This window comes from Puntigrus tetrazona, chromosome 24 (genome assembly GCF_018831695.1).
Source record: "Puntigrus tetrazona isolate hp1 chromosome 24, ASM1883169v1, whole genome shotgun sequence".
NCBI lineage: Eukaryota > Metazoa > Chordata > Actinopteri > Cypriniformes > Cyprinidae > Puntigrus > Puntigrus tetrazona.
Genome location: NC_056722.1, coordinates 15,971,421 through 15,993,639, shown reverse-complemented (window position 1 = coordinate 15,993,639; position 22,219 = coordinate 15,971,421). Strand labels below are relative to the sequence as shown.

General features: G+C 37.0%; 1 protein-coding gene and 2 pseudogenes across 1 annotated transcript; 2 read left to right on the top strand and 1 right to left on the bottom strand.

The window, feature by feature from the left end:
• Positions 1-260: 260 nt before the first annotated feature.
• LOC122330117 (transmembrane protein 108-like) lies at positions 261-4,433 on the top strand. Its single transcript, XM_043226947.1, has 3 exons — positions 261-675; positions 904-1,055; positions 2,629-4,433. Exons 1-3 carry the CDS (start codon positions 411-413, stop codon positions 2,743-2,745), a joined length of 534 nt encoding a protein of 177 aa, XP_043082882.1. The 5' UTR covers positions 261-410; the 3' UTR covers positions 2,746-4,433.
• Positions 4,434-5,526: 1,093 nt separating this feature from the next.
• On the top strand, positions 5,527-10,973 carry LOC122329941 (annotated as a pseudogene).
• Positions 10,974-12,115: 1,142 nt separating this feature from the next.
• On the bottom strand, positions 12,116-21,882 carry LOC122330218 (annotated as a pseudogene).
• Positions 21,883-22,219: the final 337 nt, after the last annotated feature.

The window sequence follows — 22,219 nt, the reverse complement described above, 5'->3', positions numbered from 1 at the left end:
AGTAGAAAGCCGGTGAACCAAGCCACAAATTCTGGCTCTGGTCATTATTTTTTCTCAGGAACTGAAAGTGATGTGGCCCCTGGAGCCGAGGACCTTTCAGGGGTCACAGACAATGGAGAGATGAAAGTGAAGGAACCCATTCAACATCCACCATCACCTTCTTTGTCTTCAAACTTCAAAACCCACAGAGGGCAGGATAAGGAGGCTTTGCACCACACCATTACATTGCGTGACGTGTCTTTGAGGAGAATCCCACTCTCCCATTGGAAACGGTGGGAAGAGCTTTGGCACAAACTGGCATCCAGTCCCCTCCTTCAGCTCTGCCCTTGCCTTCTAACCATGTTACAACATCCAGTCCCACTTCTTCAGCAGAGAGCGGGAACGTTGTGAAAATCCAAGATGATAGAACCATGAATATAACTTACGTCACAAATTTTACCAACAGCACTGACGCCTCATGGCCTGTGAATGATTCGAACATCTCAGAGGCACCCTCCACAGCTAGCGGGAGCTTCATGAACAGGCAGGTCCCAGCCACCACGCAAGGCCCATGGGGGTCTGGGAACCAGTCGGGTCCAGCTCTGGGTCCTCCTCACGAAAAAAACACCATCTGCCTGGACAAAATGGACATTGTGTGGTTGGTTCTTGCCATTAGCGTGCCTGTCTCCTCATGCTGTGAGTAACCAATATCACACTTCCTCCAGCTTTGAAACTTGTACTTTCTGTCAGCAGCACTGACAGGAACTTTTCCAAAGATATAAGATAACATAAAATTCCCTTTGTGGCTTAGTGGCTCTTGCTTGACAGCCTTCTGAAATTCATCATACAAAATTCAGATAAATGTGGTCTTAAGGCTAAAATGAAGAAGAGATACATATAGAATATTCATCTTCTTTTCTACAGCTGTGCTGCTTACCGTATGCTGTATGAGGAAAAAGAAGAAGTCTGCAACTCAGGAGAACAACTTGAGCTACTGGAATGATGCCATCACCATGGATTACTTCACCCGCCATGCTGTGGAGCTCCCACGCGAGATACAATCACTGGAGACTGAGGTACTGACTGAGACCTGGAAGACATTTTAGTGTACATTAGATCCAAACAGGCTATCAAAAACGGAAAAATGTAGGACGTAGACTTTGTTCAATGCAGTGGTTGTTAATTGGATGGAGGAGGATCTGAATGCGAGCCTGTAGTCGATTGCAAACTAAATTACTGGAAAAGTACAGCATACTCAACTAGAGAGAAGTCTGGTCTTTACTCCAGAAGATTGTATTGTGATACTTTAATTAAAACCTATTAGGTCAAAATGGTACATATACCCGGGTGAACTGTTTACAATAATAATGAAAAAACCATGTGCATTTAGAGAACTTTCATTACATGTCGACTTTAAGTTCAGGACACAAACCACACTCCGTAATGTTTCCTGTGTCTTAATGTATGTGCTCCAACCTGTTGAGCCACGCTGTCTCAAGATGTTTGAGGCCAGCTGTAATTTCTTGATTCTTAATTCTCGCTCTTTTCTCCATCGTTTTGCTTTATCTCTATAATGTCCCTTTAAATGTGCAGAGAAGGCCAACACAAGCTGAAAAAAATGTTTGTTAGAGATTTTAAGCATGTTCTTTACCATTCACAGTAATTAACTGTCTCCATGCTTTCAGGAACAGAAAAGGCTTTGCTGTTAAGTATGATTTTCTCTGTGAATCGTCAAGTAAATAATATTCTTGTCTGAATGGCACATATATAGATAGCTTTTTCATTGCTGGGTATCATTCTGAAATTATTAATAATTATTGCAATCAAGACAATGTGCTTGAAAAAAATCACTTAATGGTACCATGTTATATATTGCCACCTGGTGCTCAGAGTTAACTCTTTTTCTCACTAGCTTCTTCTAGTTTTTTTTCTTTTTGTTGTTATTTTGAGATTATTACCATCATCCATTCATTGGCGTTTTCCATTTCAACCTCTGCATGCTTCTTTTTTCCCCACCTTTTTGTTTCTAGCTTACTGACCATTTCTGACAGGAATGTGATTATGATTATGATGATGATGATGATGATGATGATGATGGCGATGAAGAGGAAGAATCATGTTTGGGATACCCGGTGACCCACAGGTCTTCAAATTACCCTTTTAGAAAAGAAACAGAGTCGATACAGTTCCCTTCCTTTATGTTTTTGTCAGTTTTTCCTCTTTGTAATTGACTTTATTACCTTATCCTGCTAACACTTTTTTGTCATGTTTCAGTTTTTAGATTTATGGAAAGTCGGATAGATGGATTCATTTTGACGTTTGAATAAGACCAAACACAAAACACATTAGAATCTAGAGCCTTATAATTAGTTGTCTTCCTGCACAGGTGCAATTTACCCTGTTTCTTCCTTCATTTCCTCTCATTCATTTCACATGCACCAGTCTCCATAGTGATAGAGCTCAATCACTACACCATAGAAATGCACATTTGTTCTATAGGAACATAGATAATGTGAATCATACCTGTTCCTTTCACCTTAACTGTTTCACCTTAGCTTTGTAGGATCAGACACCCTTAAGTGATTAGCTTTTAGTTAGCATAAAAGCAAGTATACAGTGCTAATGTTCTTATGTTTCTTTGTGTTTCAGGAACAAGAGACGTGTCTGCCCCCTAATGGTGACTACAGTGATAGCGGCGTGGTTCTGGTTAACCCCTTTTGCCAAGAGACTCTCTTTATCAACAGAGACAAGGCATCTGATATCTAAACACACTATATTAGAAGAAGGAAGATTTTCCAGTCTCTTTTGTTTGCTCGCATTTTTTAAGAATATATATATATATATATAGAATATAAATAAATATACTGTATATACATATATGTGGTGAATCTTCAGAGACTACGGTTTATATATGAAACTGGTTTCAAGGAGCTGAAAGAATATTACAAAACAGAACAAATGCTATTTACTATGAGGGGGAGCCCCTGCATATTTTTCTGATGTGGATTTTCTACAGACGCTTCATTGTGATAAGGGTTTTTATGTCTTTTTTTGAATAAAAACAATAAGTGTAGTTGCTCTTATGTTCCAGTGGCTTTGGTGGTGCAGAGTGCTGAGAAACATGACACGTGGTGTAAGGATGCTTGTGTGACGTTACCCAAAACACTTAATATGATTACTTAAAAAAGCCTGCCGCACTTGAATTCTGTATGTAAGGGGATGCAGGGTAAAGGGCATTGATTCTGGAACGCTTCTGGAATGGGTCCAGTGGGTACTGCAGCAACCCTCGCTTCCCTCGTGGAGGAACTTGAGTTGATTGCCTGTTTGCATTTGATGGAGGATGAATCATGACTTTCCGAGGTGGTTTGTCCCCAGTCACCAGCCAAAAGACAAAAAAACGACAATTATCCCATTCCTTAGATGTTTGAGATGTTTTCGTGTGCGTATATGTCTTGTTGCATGCATCTTTTCTGATTTGAGGTGTATGTGTGTCTTAGATGTCAAACAGGATTTGGTTTCTATCAAGATTTCGTTGTTAAAAGCACCCTAAAATTCCATTTGCGTTGACACAGTTGCACAAGCAAGTAGAAAAAAACGCTTAAATGCCAATGAAATGCCTCATACAAAGCCCTTTGTATGGTAATGTTACTGTGCTCCACATTTCACATCATATATGTTCATGCTGTACGTGTTTGTGTTCAACTTTCATAAGCAGGGCTAAGCATTATACTGTATAACTGTAGTGGAAATGCATTCAGTTTTTTTTTTTTTTTATTAAACCTCTATATTTGTTTATTAGCTATGACATGCTCTGATGAAAATGGCACTATTATTGCTTAACAGGTTGGCTAAATCTATATATATTTTGTTAGAAGACATGTTTTTCTTAGTGAAGGGTGAATGAGTGTGCTTGTGGTTCTGTCTGTCTATCTCTGTCCCTTGTGTGAACATTGACGAGAATAAATGAGACCAAAATGAATTTCTCTTTGATTCTCAAGTGCTTACTGCTGTACTGTACAGTTTTTAGATGAATGTCAATGATATCACTGGATGTAATAGAGTGTAATTGTTAGATATGAATACATACAGAGAACCTGTTTTATTTTGTACTTTCTTTAAACACATGCCACCGAGGTTGGTAACATGTTTTAAAACCATATCATCATCTTTTCTTTACATATCCCTTTTTTTTCTGTATGCTTAGCAGATTTTATATAAATATTGTTTTAAATGAATTTGTAGATCGATGTTTTCCTTTACTTCTGTTTTTCATCGTCTCCGTCCATTTATTTTGTGCCGGCATGGGTTTTAGATATGTAAGGAGAGGGAGTTAATTGCTCAGCTGACAGAAAAAAATCGTTCTTGCATATTATGAATCATGTCTTATATTTTGTAGCACATAAACTGTACTTTTTACTGCTGAGCAATACAAATAAAAAAAGCTTTGAAGGCTTCTTCGGGTTTGTAGTTGATTTTTGTCGATATTTAAAGCAAAGCCTGTTAAAAAAAAAAAAAAAAAAAACAGAGACAAAGTGGAGCACAAATGCCAATGTTTCCCCTGATTTAAATGGGTCAAAGGTTTCTGGAATCGTCCCTGTTTGCTGTGTATGCTGAATGAAGCTTTTCTATTCACAAGCTGTTCGTCATTCACAGTCTCTCAAAAGGCAACAGATGTTTGTTGTCTTTTTATAAACCCTCTCAATCGCATTGCTGCATGCTAGAATACAGTTAGGTGTGATAGTCTTTGTTTTGCATATTCTGTCTTGAGTTATTTGAGAAATGTACCTAAAATTAAAACAATATTATGCTTATATATCAAGCTTATAAACATCATGCTGTGTGTGCGCCACCTTAAAAATGAATGAAATTAATGAAAGTACCAATTTAAAAAATATATATAATATTTTTTTAAAAATGTTAAAAATATATTTTTATATATTTATATAATAATATAATATATAAAAATAATAATTATATAAAAATATTTTTATATAATTATATATTTATATAATATATATTTTAAAAAATATAACTCTACACATCAAAACAATGCTATTTCATCTTAGTAACATCCTTTCAATCCCTCCTTCTTATAAAGTGCCCGAAACAATGGCAGATTTGTATATTTTATATTTATATAAAATATTACAACCAAAAAGTTAAGCTAAAAAAAGCTTAAAAGCTAGCTAAGTACTTCATATCATGTTTTTATTTATAATTCTAGATTTTTTTATTTACCGTTTGTTTCTATATTCAAAATGTCAAGATTATTTTTACATTTATTAACATTAACATTTCTGCACATTGCACATTCTGCACAGCGTATCTAAATTTATTAGTAGAAATAAGTTTTATTTCTTCACTACACTACTCCACAAGTGTTGTATAACTACAACTAACAATGAATTGTATAACAAAATTGCACAATCTGCCAAAATCACTCTGCGGAATCCTCTCACCTGCGATGGTATTGGTCGAAAACTAACATTGTCGCTCAGCGATTGGAGAGAGAACCGTCAATCACAAAGCTGCTTTCCCATCCGGGTCAGATCGGAAGCAACACTATCCGGTGCATTGGGCGAGTGTGTGTGTCACACTTTCAGCTGGTGAGTCTGTCATGCTGCTCTCAGCACACCTCTAACCTGCGGATACACATGAAACATACGGATTACCTGTCCGACACGCACGCAAGGGCTCGTTTGCAGTCGCTTCAGACATTGATCTGATCATTTCTAAGCTTGTTTAGTGTTTAGTGGAGGAAATTTGGGGATAAGATGGCGGATGTGGCTCCGGCCGGCGTGGAGAAGAGTCTGGATGACTTCTTCGCTAAGCGCGACAAGAAGAAAAAGAAGGAGAAGGGCAAGGGAAAAGAGCAGGCGACCGGTGGAGCCGCAATGGCGGTGAAAAAGACGAAAAAGGAGAAGGAGAAGTCGACGAAGAGTGAAAATCAGGACGCGCAGATGGAAAAGGTAACGCACAGTCAAACAACACACATGGGCTGTGTCGCAAAACCTAGCGAGCTGCCTATGTAGACAGCGTTTGGAGGTACAAAGGGCGCGTGGACGTTCTAAAAGCGCAGTGTGGTCTAAGCAGGCAGTTTACTCGGTTTTGTGACACGAGCAGATAGCAACACTAACAGGTTACGTTTTCTTTTATCTTTATGAAGTAAGTTAACGCGATATTGTATTGTAGCTGACAGCTGCTACGTTTCTTAAATAGTTAAATTTAGTCAAATTGTCATCTTTTTGTTACTCAAGCTGCCTGACTTTCTTTCCTCTAGAAAATAAGAGTTTTGGCCGAACGTTATATATTGACAGCCTATCACTGTTTACTTCAATTGCATTTCCCCATGCAGTTAAAGTGAGCGGTGACTTTTAACATTCTATCTAACGTTTCATAGCAATGGAGCAACATAAAGGTTTGTAAACTATATGACAGAAGTGTAACTTTTCTTATGTGTGTGTGTGTGTGAACCATGCCTTTTAATGTTACCCTTAAATAGAAGTAGCGTTTGGTCGTGACGTATTTAGTGATGTGACATCATACTGACATTAGTTGCTCAGGGCATCAATCTTCCAGCAGGGGTTTTATAACTGCTGTAGCTGTAACTGTGTCCTTCACCTCTGCCATATGCTTTTTTTTCTTTTTCTTGTGAGACAGGACAGAGTAGCGGTGTGCTAATGAACGGAGGTTGTATATGATGATTGCACTTTTACAATGACATTAGGTCAATTTAATTAAATCCTGTTTATTGCATCAGTCCGCCTAATTATGCTGTTCTCTAAAAGCGCGCATTGTGTATGTTTTATGAAAATAAACCCCCCAAAAAAACATAAATTGTCACAAAGTGCTTAGACTAATCTGAAAAACTACAATATTGCTCATGACGTTTTCAGATTAGTCTAATCTGAGTCAAAAAAATAAAACTGATTATCTTTTGGCATACTGCTAGTTGGTCTTAACATAGTGTTTATGCAAGACTTTATCCCCAGACTTCTCTGAAGATGTGTGCAGGACTTCTCCAGTCATTGAGTCCTCAGTCCTCATGTTCATCTCATCTGCCTTCAAATGAACTCGGCAACTGACAGACAGAACTAAGTCCCTGCCCTACATTTTTTCTTTTTGATAATTTGTCGTTGGAGTGTATATAGATCTGCGCCGGATATTAGGACTGCACAATTACTCCCAATCAATCCCAAATCACAATATGGCCTGGATAGCAATTATTGAGTCACAAATGCTGTTGCTTAATTCACTGCTGTTGTAGTTATTTTACACACAAGCAGCGCGAAGTGGGGACTGTTAAATGAGATCATTTGAGACCAATTCAGATTTATGAAGTGAAAAACTGTAGTAAATGTTAAAATAGCAGTTTTGATTAAAATTAAGATGATTTTAAGAACTAAATTGTGGCTGCAACATTGTTAAAAAGTAATAGCAATATGTTCCATGTAGCTTAATGCACACTCTTATATATTCTTAATTTGTTACTTAACATTTTTGTTAAAAATTAAAATTCTCTAGGACTACATTTGCATACTGATTAAACTTGTACAAAAAAAAATACGAGACCGCATAGGCAAGTTAGATTTCTACAGTAATATAATGGTAAAATGTATTCCTATCTAGAAAATGAATTCTTTGAAAATATTAGATGTAGGTGAACGCATACAGTTCTTTCAATTTTATTGCACGATTCATCTAAACAAAAGGGGAAAAAGACATGAGACATGTATTAAGTGTTCATTTTAGATGTGAAACTAACTGTGCTGTTTCTGAAAGTTTGTTTGGAGAACTGTGTGAAGAGAAAAAAATTGATATATATATATTATATATATATATATATATATATATATATATATATATATATATATGACATTTACTTAGTTTTTCTACGGTCTGAAATTCTCTAAAATGTCTTCACTGAACTCTATGTAAGTGTCACCTCTCTTTTCTTAAACCGTTGCTCCAGGAGGACGAGGAATGGAAGGATTTTGAGCAGAAGGAGGTGGACTACACGGACTCGACTCCAGGCCCTGCAGATGAGGTGTGAAGCGCAAACAGTTGGCGTCTCTTTTTAACATGTGGATCACCTAGTTAGCTGGATTTGTGTTGTTGGCGATTTGACACGATGCAGGATCGTTAGGTATTTGGCTCGTCTCGGAACCGCTGTCGTAGTAACAGGTCCACGATTTCAAACCTGCTCAAGGGAACAGGCTTCTTTCACGTAAACAGGATTAGATTGTATCCTTTTAAGTGCAGCTTGTTAATTAAAATGTTGCGTAATCTATAATAGACACCCGTTTTACTCATTGAGAGACTTATTTGAGGAATTATGTAATTTTATTGCAGCCATACTCGCATTACCCACAGTTGTGCGTTTAATTTGAGCTTTTATGCATCGTAGACTCACTTCCTAGATCTTAAAATGCTTGTGTGATGCACAATTCTTTTGAAGAGTAAATCATAAGATCTTAAGACGGATCAGGTGGATTTATCAACTTTAATGTTGCCATGCATAATTCTGCTTTAAAAAAAATGAATAGCAAACTACAATAATTTTGACATTTGAAAGATGCAATCCCTGTATCAATTCTAGAAAAAATGGAATCGCTAAAAAGGGTTACCATATATTGAACCTTGTGCTTCTCAAAAGCGCACTTAAGTTATTTTGATTCATGCATGTCTCTATTGAAGCACGCATTTTTATGTCTGATAGTGATGAGAAGGAGGAGGAAGAGTATGAAAAGGAGGAAGTGGGCGAGGATGGTGAGATCATCCTGGTCACTGGTGATAAAATCTCTGGACCCTGGAATAAATCAGGCGCCCCCCCTTCAGCTGCTCCGGGTGAGTCGGCAGTGTCAGTATAAATAGCCAACTAATGAAATTATTAGTTGAGATTAGCTCTTAAATGCAAATCTGTCTCATTTACTGTTTAGTAGAGGAAGTTGAGGTTCCTGAGCCCAAAGCACCTGGCGTGTATCGTCCCCAGGGGCCCGGTTAACCTCTACCAAGAGAGGCCCAACTCAAGGACCTCCAGAAATCTTCAACGACACCCAGTTCCCCTCTCTCCTGGCCACCGCCAGACATGTGGAGACACGCAAGTAAGTGACTGAGCTCTTCTAAAAAGGGCTGCGCACTCTTAATTTCTTAATCAGATGTACCTTCAGCTTCCTTCCTCGTTTTTTCCTCATACACGGAGTATGTTAGGAATGCCATACTGATGTGCTGTGAATATAACAATAGCCTACGTTTTTTGATCGTTGTGTTTCTTACAGGATCCTGCTCATTTAAAATAGGATACAGATGAAACAGCACATAAGATTATATTTGTTTCATCTGAAAATATATAGTAGCCTATGTAGGAGAAACAAAATCCCTCTCAAGTCATCATAACCTTCACGTTCTTTCTGATTTGAGTGGTCCTTCTCTGTCTATTCTCTATGTGAGTTCACGATAAACATTTAGTTATTATGGTTCATTGACATAAATTGTCCTTTATGATGGAGCGGTGGTGGATTGCTCTCGGAGAGAGGTAAAGCCCACGATGCTTCGACTTTTAAAAATATCCGAATAACCAAAAGAGCGGAATAAATGATTCAATTGGGATCTGAAATATTTTGTAATGCTATAATAATTCCTGCTTATTTATTTTCACAGTACATACCTGATTCAAATATATATATATATATATATATATATATATATATATATATATATATATATATATAAAAATATATATATATATATATATATATATATACACTAATTTTAAATTAAATTGTGCTTTCTTTGTATAGTTATAAGTATATTTAAGTGTTAAGTGAATATTATTCAGGGTTTTTTGGCCATTGGTCCAGTGTTTAATTTAGTTTGGTTTTGGACAAGAATTAGTTTTGCTGCATCCCTAGTGAAAATGAACTCATGTAAGTTGAGTGTAATGTGAGCGAGAGAGAATTGACAAGATGATAATGCATTATAAAAATGTAAGCGGTGAAATACAATAAATACATTTTCTTGAAAGGTTTAAAGAAATGTGAAGTTTAACATTTTATAAAACTTTTTCAAATTAGTTTTTACTTGTGCAGGTCTAAAGTCTTACCGTACAGATACCCTGGTCTTGCAAAAACCACCAGTTAATGTTTTTAGGTCTATAATTGTCCATATCTCTGCTGGCGAGGAGGTTCATTCCTGGACCTCTTGCAGTGTTAGTTGAAGACCCTGGTTTAAAATAATTAAAAATGACTATACAGTTGCTTCTGTTCCATTCTGCATGTAACCAATCTTGCATACTGGTGGATTTTCTTGTTGCAGAGACAGAGAGATGAGAAGACCTTCGAGGTGGTGAAGCACAAGAGCCGGGTCAGAGAAGGGGAAGGCCCGGGCTCCATGCAGCATCTACAGTTAGATAATCAGTATGCCATCCTGGGGGACAAATAAACGCCATCTCCCCCTCCCCCCCAAGCCTACCGCCAATGGTACAGTAAGACTCGTAGGGGGAAAACATCCTGCAGCTGTCTGATGCAGTCCGGACCGAGCTGGAGACGTCTGTGTCCATTTTCACACACACACACACACACACTAGCACACAGTGATACACAAACATCCCATTAGACCCCTGTCAAGCAACACCCAGAGATGAACATATTTTGACACGTTTAGCCATCAAAGTCTTCTCATACACACACACACACACGGACACAGCTGATAAAGGCTCTTCCTTATCAACTGCATTCAAACGGGCTGCAGGAACGGGAACTGACTGAAATTTCAAATTCTGCTTTATACAACACCGTTCACCAAGATGAATGACACTGCATCAAACGAACAAGGCACCAAATGTTTATTATGGTGGATTTCCTCATGGGGTTGGTTGGCGGCAGAGCCACTGGACATCGGCCAACCCTGAGAAAATGAGAAAAGCCACTTTGAGGATGGAGTTCAAGACATTGGGTGAGAATTAAACAAACAACAACAACGAAAAAAAAAAAAAACTTCTGAGGGTTTTACAGAGGTTTTTTTTTTCTTCGCTACATCAGTATAGCTCCCAAACCATTGAATTTTTTTTTCTTACATCGTGATGACAGAAAGCTGGGAGTTTTTGGTTTGGGCACCAGAGAGTGGAGACTACCTCAGTTACATATCTGTGGTTACAATGTCGACCAGGTCCTGGCTCTGATTGGCTGCAGGAATTAACACCAGTCCGGCCAAAGAGGAGCGGCTCAAGCGTTTTAACTGTAAACTTGAAAATTCTATTTTTCCCCTCCCCATTTTGCAAGATCTGTCGACGGAGGCATTAAGTCTACAAATTTACTTTTAAAGTGGCCTTACTGTGGGAAAAATATGAAAGCAAAAGGAGAGAAAAAAATATATATATATATATTTAGAGAATGTGTTAAAATAGCATTCTGGAAGGCACTTCCTGGTCGTTTTGCAGGTAAAGCCTGTTCGATTTGATTCTTACCACTCTGAGGAGTAAAAACCACCTCCGTATCCCTCTGTGAGAATGTAGTTCTGTGCTAGTTTGTCAACATATTGCAAATAATGGATTTTCTCTAACAATGTCCCTTTAACCCTTTCATCCCTGTTCCTCTCATTTTATTTGATTCCATGACGATTGACAAACCATTATTAAAGCTTAACCTTTCTAATCTCATATCATGTTTGTGGCTTGATGTGTATTTTTATAGCCGTGGCCTATAGAAGGTGCTGCAGCCATCGCTGTGAATGCTTGGCAACGTCAGATGAGTTCCAGCTTATGTAGATGAGATTTTAGTTTAGCAGCGTTACACTTTACACATTTAGTTAATAATGTTTCTACTTTAAAACTCCTCAGGCTCCTGTTTGTTAATCGAGCAGTTGAGGGTTGTGTGCTTTTGTGGAAATGCCTTTAGCTGAAATTTTTGCTGTATGATTGTAGTACGTAGTACAGTAAAGTTTAGCCTTACAAAAACAGATACGTCTGAATGACACTCAAACATTTTCCAGATGGCGTCGTTTGTTCATATAAAACTTTCCAAAACTATAACAATGAGTAATCAATCTTTTAATGAAAAATAAGATTTGAGGTAAAAAAAAAAAAAAAAAAAAGTGATGTTGCACTAAATGCTTTGTTTGAAAAATTTGCGGCAAACGATTTCAACAGATTATGAGTGCTTTATTGGCGCTTTTACGAAATTAAAATATTGCAATCACATTGCATTAATGCAATTAATAAATACTGCTAGCAAATGGAAGATTATTTTATGATGATTTCATTTGTAACCGGTTCTGGTGCGAGTGGTAATTGTATAACTGTTATTCCCCTCGTAGGAACGATCATTTCTTCATCTCAAGTATGCCACTGCCTGGTCCTCTCCGCTTTGCACTGCAGATGTTACAATACTGTATTCCAGGGACCTATCAAAGGACATAGAATGCAAAATGTTAAACATTTCTCCTTTTTTTAAGATAAAGGGTCAAAGTTTGAATGCAGCAGGCTGGTTCAAATGTGAAGCGTGTCATTTCTGCATCTCTAGCATTAATGAGCAGCGTTGGTTGAGCAACTAGAATGCTAGAAAAATGTTACCTTTGAAGTCACCTTTGAAATGCAAAATGCAAATGTCATCTTGTTGCAAATTTAGGTGGATTACAAAAGTACTTCACCTACAAAAAGCAGTTACATATACAAAGATTAAAGAATACTTACATTTCCAGGGGACGGCAGACACTCTTTGTGAAACATGTGTCTGCAGTGAAACACCACCACACCGAATGCCTGAGCCGTGTCTTAGAGTGTGAATTAAATGAGAAAAAAAAAAAAAAAAGAATTAAAATAGTCATTGGGTGACAGCTCTTATTTTCCTGATTATTGTGTATAAACCATACACTTTTTATTTAAAAATTCTCACACACACACACACACACACACACACACATATATATATATATATATATATATATATATATATATATATATATATATAAATGTAAAAAATAACATTAAAGATATATTGTCAAGCTATTTGCAACTGATTTTATATATATATATATATATATATATATATATATATATATACACATACACACACACACACACACACGGGTTGGACAATGAAACTGAAACACTGGTCAATTTAGTGTTGGAGGTTTCATGGCTAAATTATTTAATACTCATTTTCAAGAAATAGGTTTATAATTTTTTAGTCTTAAGTCGCTGGGGTATATTTGTAGCCAAAATAGCCAAAAACACATTGTATGTTTGTTTTTTGTTTTTTTCAAAAATCATTACAACGTTAAGTAAAGATCATTTCCGTGAAGATTGCACCCTCAGATTCCAGATTTTCAGATGGTTGTATCCCGGCCAGATATTGCCATCAATGGGCAGCTTATTTATTTCAAACGATAATTAAATCTCGGTAACACTTTATTTAAAAAAAGACTCACTTTTGTGATCCAGGTTCATATATATTTTAATGCGTGGGTGTGTGATCAATGTATACAAACAGGCGTTAAAAGTAATCGGCTCTGTACCTGATGGGAGAATAGGAGTGTGGCAGGATTCACAGATGTTTTCTTCTATTAGAAATAAAAACAAGAATCTTTGTAGCATAAGTGAACAAAACGACTGCCGACTTGCCCTAATATTTATTGAGTAATCTTGTCTTGGATGACAGGAAGACGAAACATCTGTTTACCATCCACCCTCACTCCTCTCTTCTGTGTCCTGTGCATCCTCTGTAGAAGAGACAAGGAATCTGCCACCAGGATCTTCTTGCAGCCCTCTCTCAGTAAGATCTACAGGACAAACATCAAAATGTTCTGTACGCTTTCAAACACAAAACGATCGAGATCAAATGTACCTGTACAAGCATCTAGTTATATTAGTACTCTGGTCTGAACAGAATGGCGGTTTAACCGTCAGCGTCCGCACCTGTAGATTGTAGTCCTGCAGGATCTTAACAAGCGAGTCTCTAAGGTTAGGAATCTCCATCCCTTCTTTAATGCGGTGAATGAGCAGGATGGGGTCCACATGGGTTCCAATGTTATTCAAGAGGCCTGTGATAAATGCTACAGTGAAGAAAACGAAAAAAGAAGCATTATTAATATTAAGTTACACTTTTTTTTTTTTTTTTAGCAGAAAGAGCTGCTGTAAAGTCAGGCGTCATACGTGGTTTGTCTATAGAGTAAGAGATGAGATCGTCCCAGAGTTCTCTGTCATCCTGCTCTTTAGCAAACTCAATGGCCTTGTCCACGTCCGCCAGCTCCTCCATGATCATTTGCAAGGCGCGTCTGCAGTTTCCCATACGACCTGACGGAAAAAAAAAAAATAAAAAGAAAAGAAAATTAGAAGCACCAGAGGCTATAGCCGGTTAAAAATTTACACACAGTGACATCTCCTCTGTTGCACTGGATCAATTACTGCGTAAAGAACTATAACATGCATTCAATTTTGATGACAGAAATACACAGATCAATGATTCAGAACTCACTGAGCAGGAAGACTGTCTCTTCTACAAAGTGCCTCTGCTGACAGATTTCCAGAGCCTAAAAGACATAAAGCAACTGTTCAAAAACTGTAAAGAATGCAAATGCTCGTGCTAATTCATGTCAATAAACTGAAATACAATGCTCTCAATAAATACAATCATTTAATTCAATGATAAAAAAATGATGTTACTGTCTATCTATCTATCTATCTATCTATCTATCTATCTATCTATCTATCTATCTATCTATCTTAACAATGAACATGTTAACTGAGGCCTGTGGAGTCTGTTGGTTCTAGGGTTGTCTGCCATTTCATTACACGGTCTGATTTTGGGGTGAATTTGCTGGGATGTCCACTCCCGGGAGGATTGGTGTGTGTTTTGGATGTCTTCCACTTGTAAATAAACTTCCTCACTGTGGAAGGTTGGACTTCAAATTGTTTGGAAATGGCCATGTCACTCTTTCGAGATTGATGGCAGCAACAACCGCTTCTCTAAGATTATTACTGATTTCTTTCCTCACTAGCACAATGCTCAAAGCTCCATGGTATTTAATAGGGTGTCCTAATTTTTTCACAGTGTGAGTGTGTGTGTGTGTGTGTGTGTGTGTGTGTGTGTGTGTGTGTGTGTGTATATATATATATATATATATATATATATATATATATATATATATATATATATATATCACCTTAACATGAATAGGTTGTTTTCATATTGCAATTTAATTTTCATATATTAAAGAAAAATTCAAAACTGGCACTTAAGATAGGTTTTTGCAACTGAACTATATTATTGTATATAAATAAAAAACTAAATTTGGGATCAGAACATTTTTAAAATGGGTTCCCTTATGCTCCCTAGGCTGCATTTATTTGATCAAAATACAGTGAAAACGTTAATACTGTGAAATACAGTTAAAAATTAAAACAACTTTGACTATTACATTTTTTTTTATTATTTTAAAATATAATTAATTCATATTTTTGGTGAAACCCCATTTTCTTAGGATTATATGACATTAGAATGTTAAAAAAGCATTCTTTTAAATAGAAATTGAATGTAACATTATGTCACATTTGATCAATTAAACGCGCTCCTTCATTTCCTAGCCCAAGCATTAGAACGGTCATGTATAATAGTCGCACCTTTTCTAGTGGGCAGTGCATGCTCTCTGAGGAAGGGCAGCAGGTTGGGTCGGTCATACTCAGCGTACAAACTGATTTGTCTCTCATGGTACTTCTGCCCCTTATGGTGGTCCCTCTTAAACAGCTTGTGCAAATACTGAGGAGAAAGAAAGTAACACATCCAATGTTAACTACAGCCGGACCCCTGAGACATAGCTGCACGGTTTAAACCGGTCATATTTAACATACCACATGCAGCAGCTCAGGTCTGTCTTTTAACTCCTCCACCACTTTGTCCATCTGCGGGAGAGAAACACACAGATATTTATCTGTATAGAGAGATAGGGTTTAATCAGAAAAATGAGGCCACTGAGTTGAACTCACCGATATTTTATCATCATTATCCAGTAGCATGTCAACAGCTTTCTAAAAAAAAAAAAGACAAAGAGAGAACAAAGAGGCGGACATATCCTTCAGACTCATCTCTCTGACAATAAATCACATTGTTCCAAAGTCATCTATAATATATATCATCAGCAAAACAATCCATAACTTTCTGAACTTATGCACTTGACAAGTTTCTTGCATTAAATTCCGTTTTACCTCTTTGTCGAAATCCATGAGCAGGACAATCTTGTCCTTGATGGCAGAGAATAGGTTGTGTTTGTGAATGAGTTGGTAGACATCTTTGTGTCTCAGTTTCAGGTAGATCTCCAGAGCACGATCATAACGCTGATCATAAGTGTAGCTGCGTACACACGCATATAAGATCGGTCTAACTTCTTCAGAACTCATTTTGAATTTAGCTTTTCATTCATTGACGAATTGGCAGCATTTACTCACAGCTCGGCCAGAGTGGTGAGAAGCATGCTGTTGGTGGGGTCCTTCTTCAGGTGTTCGTTCACAGCCTGAACTATGGCCATGTTGTTGTACAGCTCTCCTGGCCACTCGCGAATCAGTGTGGCAAAACCCTGCGTGAAGAACAACAAAAGAAATCGGTTACTGTTGAAATAGGTGACCGTCTGGTTCATGCAACTGATAAAAAACTATTTCATGGAAAACGTATACCTCATAGTCAGTCTTGAGGAACTCATGAAGTATCATCTCATAAATTGCTGGTCGAAGACGAAGGTCTCCTCTTGGTAAGTACTGGCTGATGGCCTGGGAGGAAGTAGAATGGAGTGGGTAGTTAACAAATAGCATTTGTTCGATGCTAAAAGAAAGATTTCAGGTTAAACTGATATTTTGATGCATACTAAAAATATATTAAACTCAAAAGTGATCATGAATAGTAATAGCATATATATTATCTATGATATAATTATTCTCCTTATTTTATTATTACTATTATAACAGCATAATCCTAATAAAGTTCACAGTAAAATTCTTGACAAAAAGCGTAAAATACATTGCATAATAAAATTTGTTTTAATATATTATTCTGTTAAACATTTTAGCTAATTCACGCATTAATAACATCATGCAATTTTATTAATAATAAAACATTGATTTTCTCAACAAATGTATATAATTTATATGCACGTATACGTTTCAGAAAAATATATATAATACCAAGGGTGTCCTAGACTAAAGATTTTCAGTTAAATCAAATTTTCGATTCTTGCCAATATTCGACTGATAGTAGAATCATATTTATGAGGTTTTTAATCGATGGGATTTAATTCATCATTTATACGATGACTATATTCACGAAATGCATGAACGTTTCTGCACAGCTCTGAATGAATTCCTTTTTTTATGTTCTTTATGCAACAACACTCAATAAATGCATAGCGCTTTATTATAATAGTGTTCTTATTATAATTGTCATGTATGACGGTGCCAGTCATAGTTATTAATATGCTGCATTGTTTGTCCTGCTCACACTGCACTCTCAAGAGATAATCCATATCTCCATACAAATGATATAACTATAGCTGTAATAAGCGATTAGCCAGCACTAATGTGCGTGTGTATTACTGATAACACTTATTCTTAAAAATAATAATCATTCATATTAAAAATTCTGCTCACTTTCAACTGTCAATGGTTTTGAACCTGTACACTTCATTCTCCCAGAGTTCCATGTTCTTTCCAAGCACTTTTTGACACTTTCTGTCAGTAAGGAATGCAGAGAGAAAAAACGAGGCATATATTAAAGCATCCATTCGTAGTTTAAGCGGTTATGGGTCAATAAATCAGAGGGCCGTCCTGTACCTGGCAGCTGCATCATAATCTCCTCTCTCCACCAGATGATTGATGTACGCCATTCCAATTTCTATTCACAGAGCATAGACAGGAAACCGTGATTCCAGGTTATTATCTGAGAGCGTTATAATAACTAAGACTAGCTTTCTGCACATCATCAAATCACATCATTCATTCGTTTTCACCTGTACATCATGTCGTTTAATGTTTTTGAAACTGATCTCCGCCGCCATCAGTGCTTCCTGTGACCAACAACAGAAATCATTAAGCACAGTTCAAATATTTATAAATGAAATGCTCCTTGGTTTGCTGAACACGTGCCTCATATTTTTCTTCTCCAGAAGCCAGTCGATGTGGTCATCCTGGTCTCTTTCTTTAGCCACTACAATGTCTTTAGGGCTGATGATGTAGAATAGAGACTCTCCCTCAGAGTGTTCTGGAGCGACAACAAAGATTTTAAAACTATGACCATATCATCAAAATGTGAATTTAATTGCGGGTGATTTTTATCCATCTTTTTTATTAGGGTATTCCAGATGTTCCTGTGTTGCCAAGCTGAGGCTACTTTGGCTACTTTTGGAGAATTGGGCTGCTTTACCACGGTTGCGGGAATTGTTTTGGGGTTGAAGTCCCACAATAACGGCAATTTGAATAGCAAATTTGGCGGATCTTGTTGTGAAAACCTGGCAACCCTGAGCTTTCCGTTCATTCTGTCTTCATCATACCGAGCCTGTAGTCCCGGCACTGATTCTCCTGGAAGTTTCGTGCGGTGAGGCGTCTGATGAGATCTCCTCGCAGCCCTCGGGCAGCGGCTGGATGATGTCTAAAGCGAGGCCGTGTTCTGAACTCCTCCTCCTTTGACAAACAGATTTATATTTTTAAGAAGTACATTTTATACTCACAGCAATACAAAAACATTTTTTAAATAAGATGCTGTTTAATAAAATACTGTTTTTTGCGCTTCTCAACATTTTTTGCCTCAGAGGCTCTCTGTTGCCAAAGACCTTTTGAAATTTCTGAAATATAATGCATAATACACGTTATTCATATAGTGCATTGTAATACATTGTATCTAGTAACTGAATTTAAAAATGCATAATATGTTAACTTTTGTTACAATTTTAGGATGCATTTTAAGGTGCATTACAAGGCATAATTAATGCATTAAACATACTTTTATAATGCAGTATGCATTAAGCCTTTAAGTAAAGTGTTAGCCAATAATTCTATATATTTATTCTATATATTTATTTATTTTGTATTCACATTTTGTATTCTATTACTCTTTAAAATTGGATCCATTTCCATATTTTCCTGTTATATATATCCAGGTTTGATTCAAAGCCTCGTTCTTAAATACATTGGCAGATTTTGAGGAAATGAATTAATTTTATTATTTTTCATCTTGCCGCTCCCTTGGACATGTCACGAGGCCCCTGATCTTAGCTCTGGTGAGAGTGTGTAACACTACCATGTGCTCAGAGTTCTCCTTGACATAGTACAGGGTGACCAGCTGATCTGCCAAAGGCGCCAGTCCACTAATGAAGAACTCGGTCTCAAATGCTGACACTGAAAGAAATCAGCAAAGCCAAAAAAAAAAAAAAAAAAAGAATTATGCTTTGTTTTGATACATGTTCTCATTATGTGCCTGGCTGCAATTGGTTTAGTACCGATCTCAACGTAGCGACTGGGTAGATCTCTCATTTCTGTTGGGTCGCGCTCTTTAACGACACATATCTGAGGAAAAAAAAACCCAAACAACTTTATTCAAATAAGAATACATAAATGAGAGTCTTTCGCTATTAAAACACTTGATCTGCAGTTGTACCAAACACACACCTTAACAGAAGAGCCCCATCCGATGATCAGCGTGGTGTTGTCTTTCCAGCAAAGACTACAAGGGTACATATCCGGCCTAAGATTGGTGTTGTCTCGCAACACGTTGGTGATGCGTTGTTTACTGCTGATGTCGTAAATCTTCACACCCTAAAATACATCAACTACAGTTTAGTTAAAACCGTGATTAGTAAAGCATCTTAATAAACATGTTCAGTGTGTCTAAATCTGATTGTACCACATTGTTTGCCCAGGCAATGAGATTGGCTCTCCATTTGACATTGGTGATGTTTCCCTCTCCTTCGTGCAGAACAGAGGTCTTCCAACGGCTCAGCCAGTTCCTCTCATAAAGCAATAGCTATAAGACATATTTCATCAGAAGAATATTAGTGAGCGCTCGCTGACGGAGATTAACCAACACAACACCAGAGGGCAGTAGAACACAAAGCATGAATAGGTGCGCGACAAAAGTCGGTGACTACATGTGCGTTTTAATTATGATGTGAAAGGATTTGTATTTTTTTCAATGTTTGCTTTTACTCGTGAGAAAGAAAAAAGAAAACTCTACTGTGGCTGGGGTGGTACCTAATAAAAGTTATAAATACATACCTTTTTGGTGCCAGTGAGTTTTTTTATGTTTGCTATATGTTGGCTATATTTATTTGGTTAAAAATAAATAAAACATTATAACAATTTAACACTTACATTTAACATTAACATTTATAACAAATTATGTTTTAAGCCGTTTTCTGTTTTAATTAGTGCTGTCAAAGTATTAATCACACCTAAAATAAATGTTTTTATTTACATAATATACCTGTCTTAAAATAAATAAATAAATTTGCATTTATTTGCATGTATATATTTATATTCATACAATTCATATAATATTTATTATATTTAAATGAATAAACTACATAAATATATTTCTTAAATATACAATGCTTATTTGAGTAACAGTGTTTATTTGAAATAGAAGTTTTTTTTGTACCATTATATGTCTTTACTGTTAATTTTGATGAATTATGCAGACCAAACTGTTAATTTCTTGAAAGGAAAAAGAAAGAAAGAAAGGATCCTACTGACCCTAAACCTTTGAATGGTAACATAAATAAGCCTTTTTAATGGTTTATGCTAGTTTGCCCCAGTAGCCTTTATTCGGTCAAATATGCTGCAATTATTATGTGTATTGTAGTAAGTTTTGGATTGGATTCATTGTGTCTTATGTTAAGGTCACATTCAGGTGGAAATTCAATAAAAAATAATTTTACAAGCAGTATCAAAATCCATTTTAGAAAATGGCAGCATTTGGTTCAACCTTTAAATAATGGGACGTTTACAAAGTTACTTACATGAAGAGCATGCAGTACAAGCGCAACTGAAAAGCACACAAAGAGAAGACGATACAGTATTGACATTTCATGAACTATCGAGAAGAGACTCAAACAACATCATTTTCTATGAAAAGGTATTTAAAGTTTTGCTTTACTCCGATAAATCTGATACTATTTGGTGAAAAACAACATTTTGAGATGGGTTAGTGTGATAATAATCACGTGCAGAAAGCAGCGGCGCACTTGGTGGATAACCTTGAATCGAAAGTGTCAAAATGCCACACACAATCACCACACAGCCAACCTGACCTGACTGCAGAGAAAGTGACTGAAAGGAAAGAGCGGTTCAATGTCGCTTCAGTTCTACACTTTTGGCTATGTTAACAGATCACAGCGCAGCAATAGGAGATGACACTCAAGAGCCGAGCAGGCCGGAATTGAATTGCCTTTGACAAGATCGTCTTCAGTGGAAGCCGTATTGATTTTCATGGCAGGCTGCATTATGGGGACCTTAAGCCAGGAGAGAGAGGGGAAACAAGCAGAAGCGGGAGGAAAATGCAGAGGACTTGGCCACTGTGGCACGCAATGTGGCTACGTTAATTGCTTCTGATAAGCACAATGCGGTAACAGTGTGAAGCCATTTTATGAGAATCAATCGTGCACGGAGGATACAAATCTATGATTTACAGAAATTGAGAAGACTCTATTTGAGTGGTTCAAGATGTGTACGTCTCAGCAAACCTCTAACAGTCCACTTTACAAAGAACCAGTGGCATTTATTCAAATTCTTTTTCCAGCCACAAAATGTCTGATCAGCGACGCTTAGCCAGATTCTAACTTTTGGGTGTGTTTACATTTACAGACACAAGCCTGCTTTCATTTCTAAGCAGATACCACGGAATCTGAAGTATACTTATCAGGCGGTGGCATCTTCCAGTTGGTAGCATTGTGTCCTTGAAAAAATGAAGCGTATTTGTTTAGTCCATGCTTTCAAGAGTGTTCTACCATAAGGTAAACACTATGGCACACTCTATGTAATGACAGTTGTTTATTGCGCAAGAAGGGATAACATCTCTCCTAGTAGACAACACTTTTGGAAAATGGACCACTCTCTCTCTCTCTGATGTATTCCCCAAGTCTAAGAGCCAAAGACGATGAGGCGTTTCAGTACCAATGCTTCCAATTTTAATTAACCACTATACGGCACTCAACATGACAAAAATGATTCCATTCTAATAATTCCCAGCAACCTCAGTGTCAAAGCCTC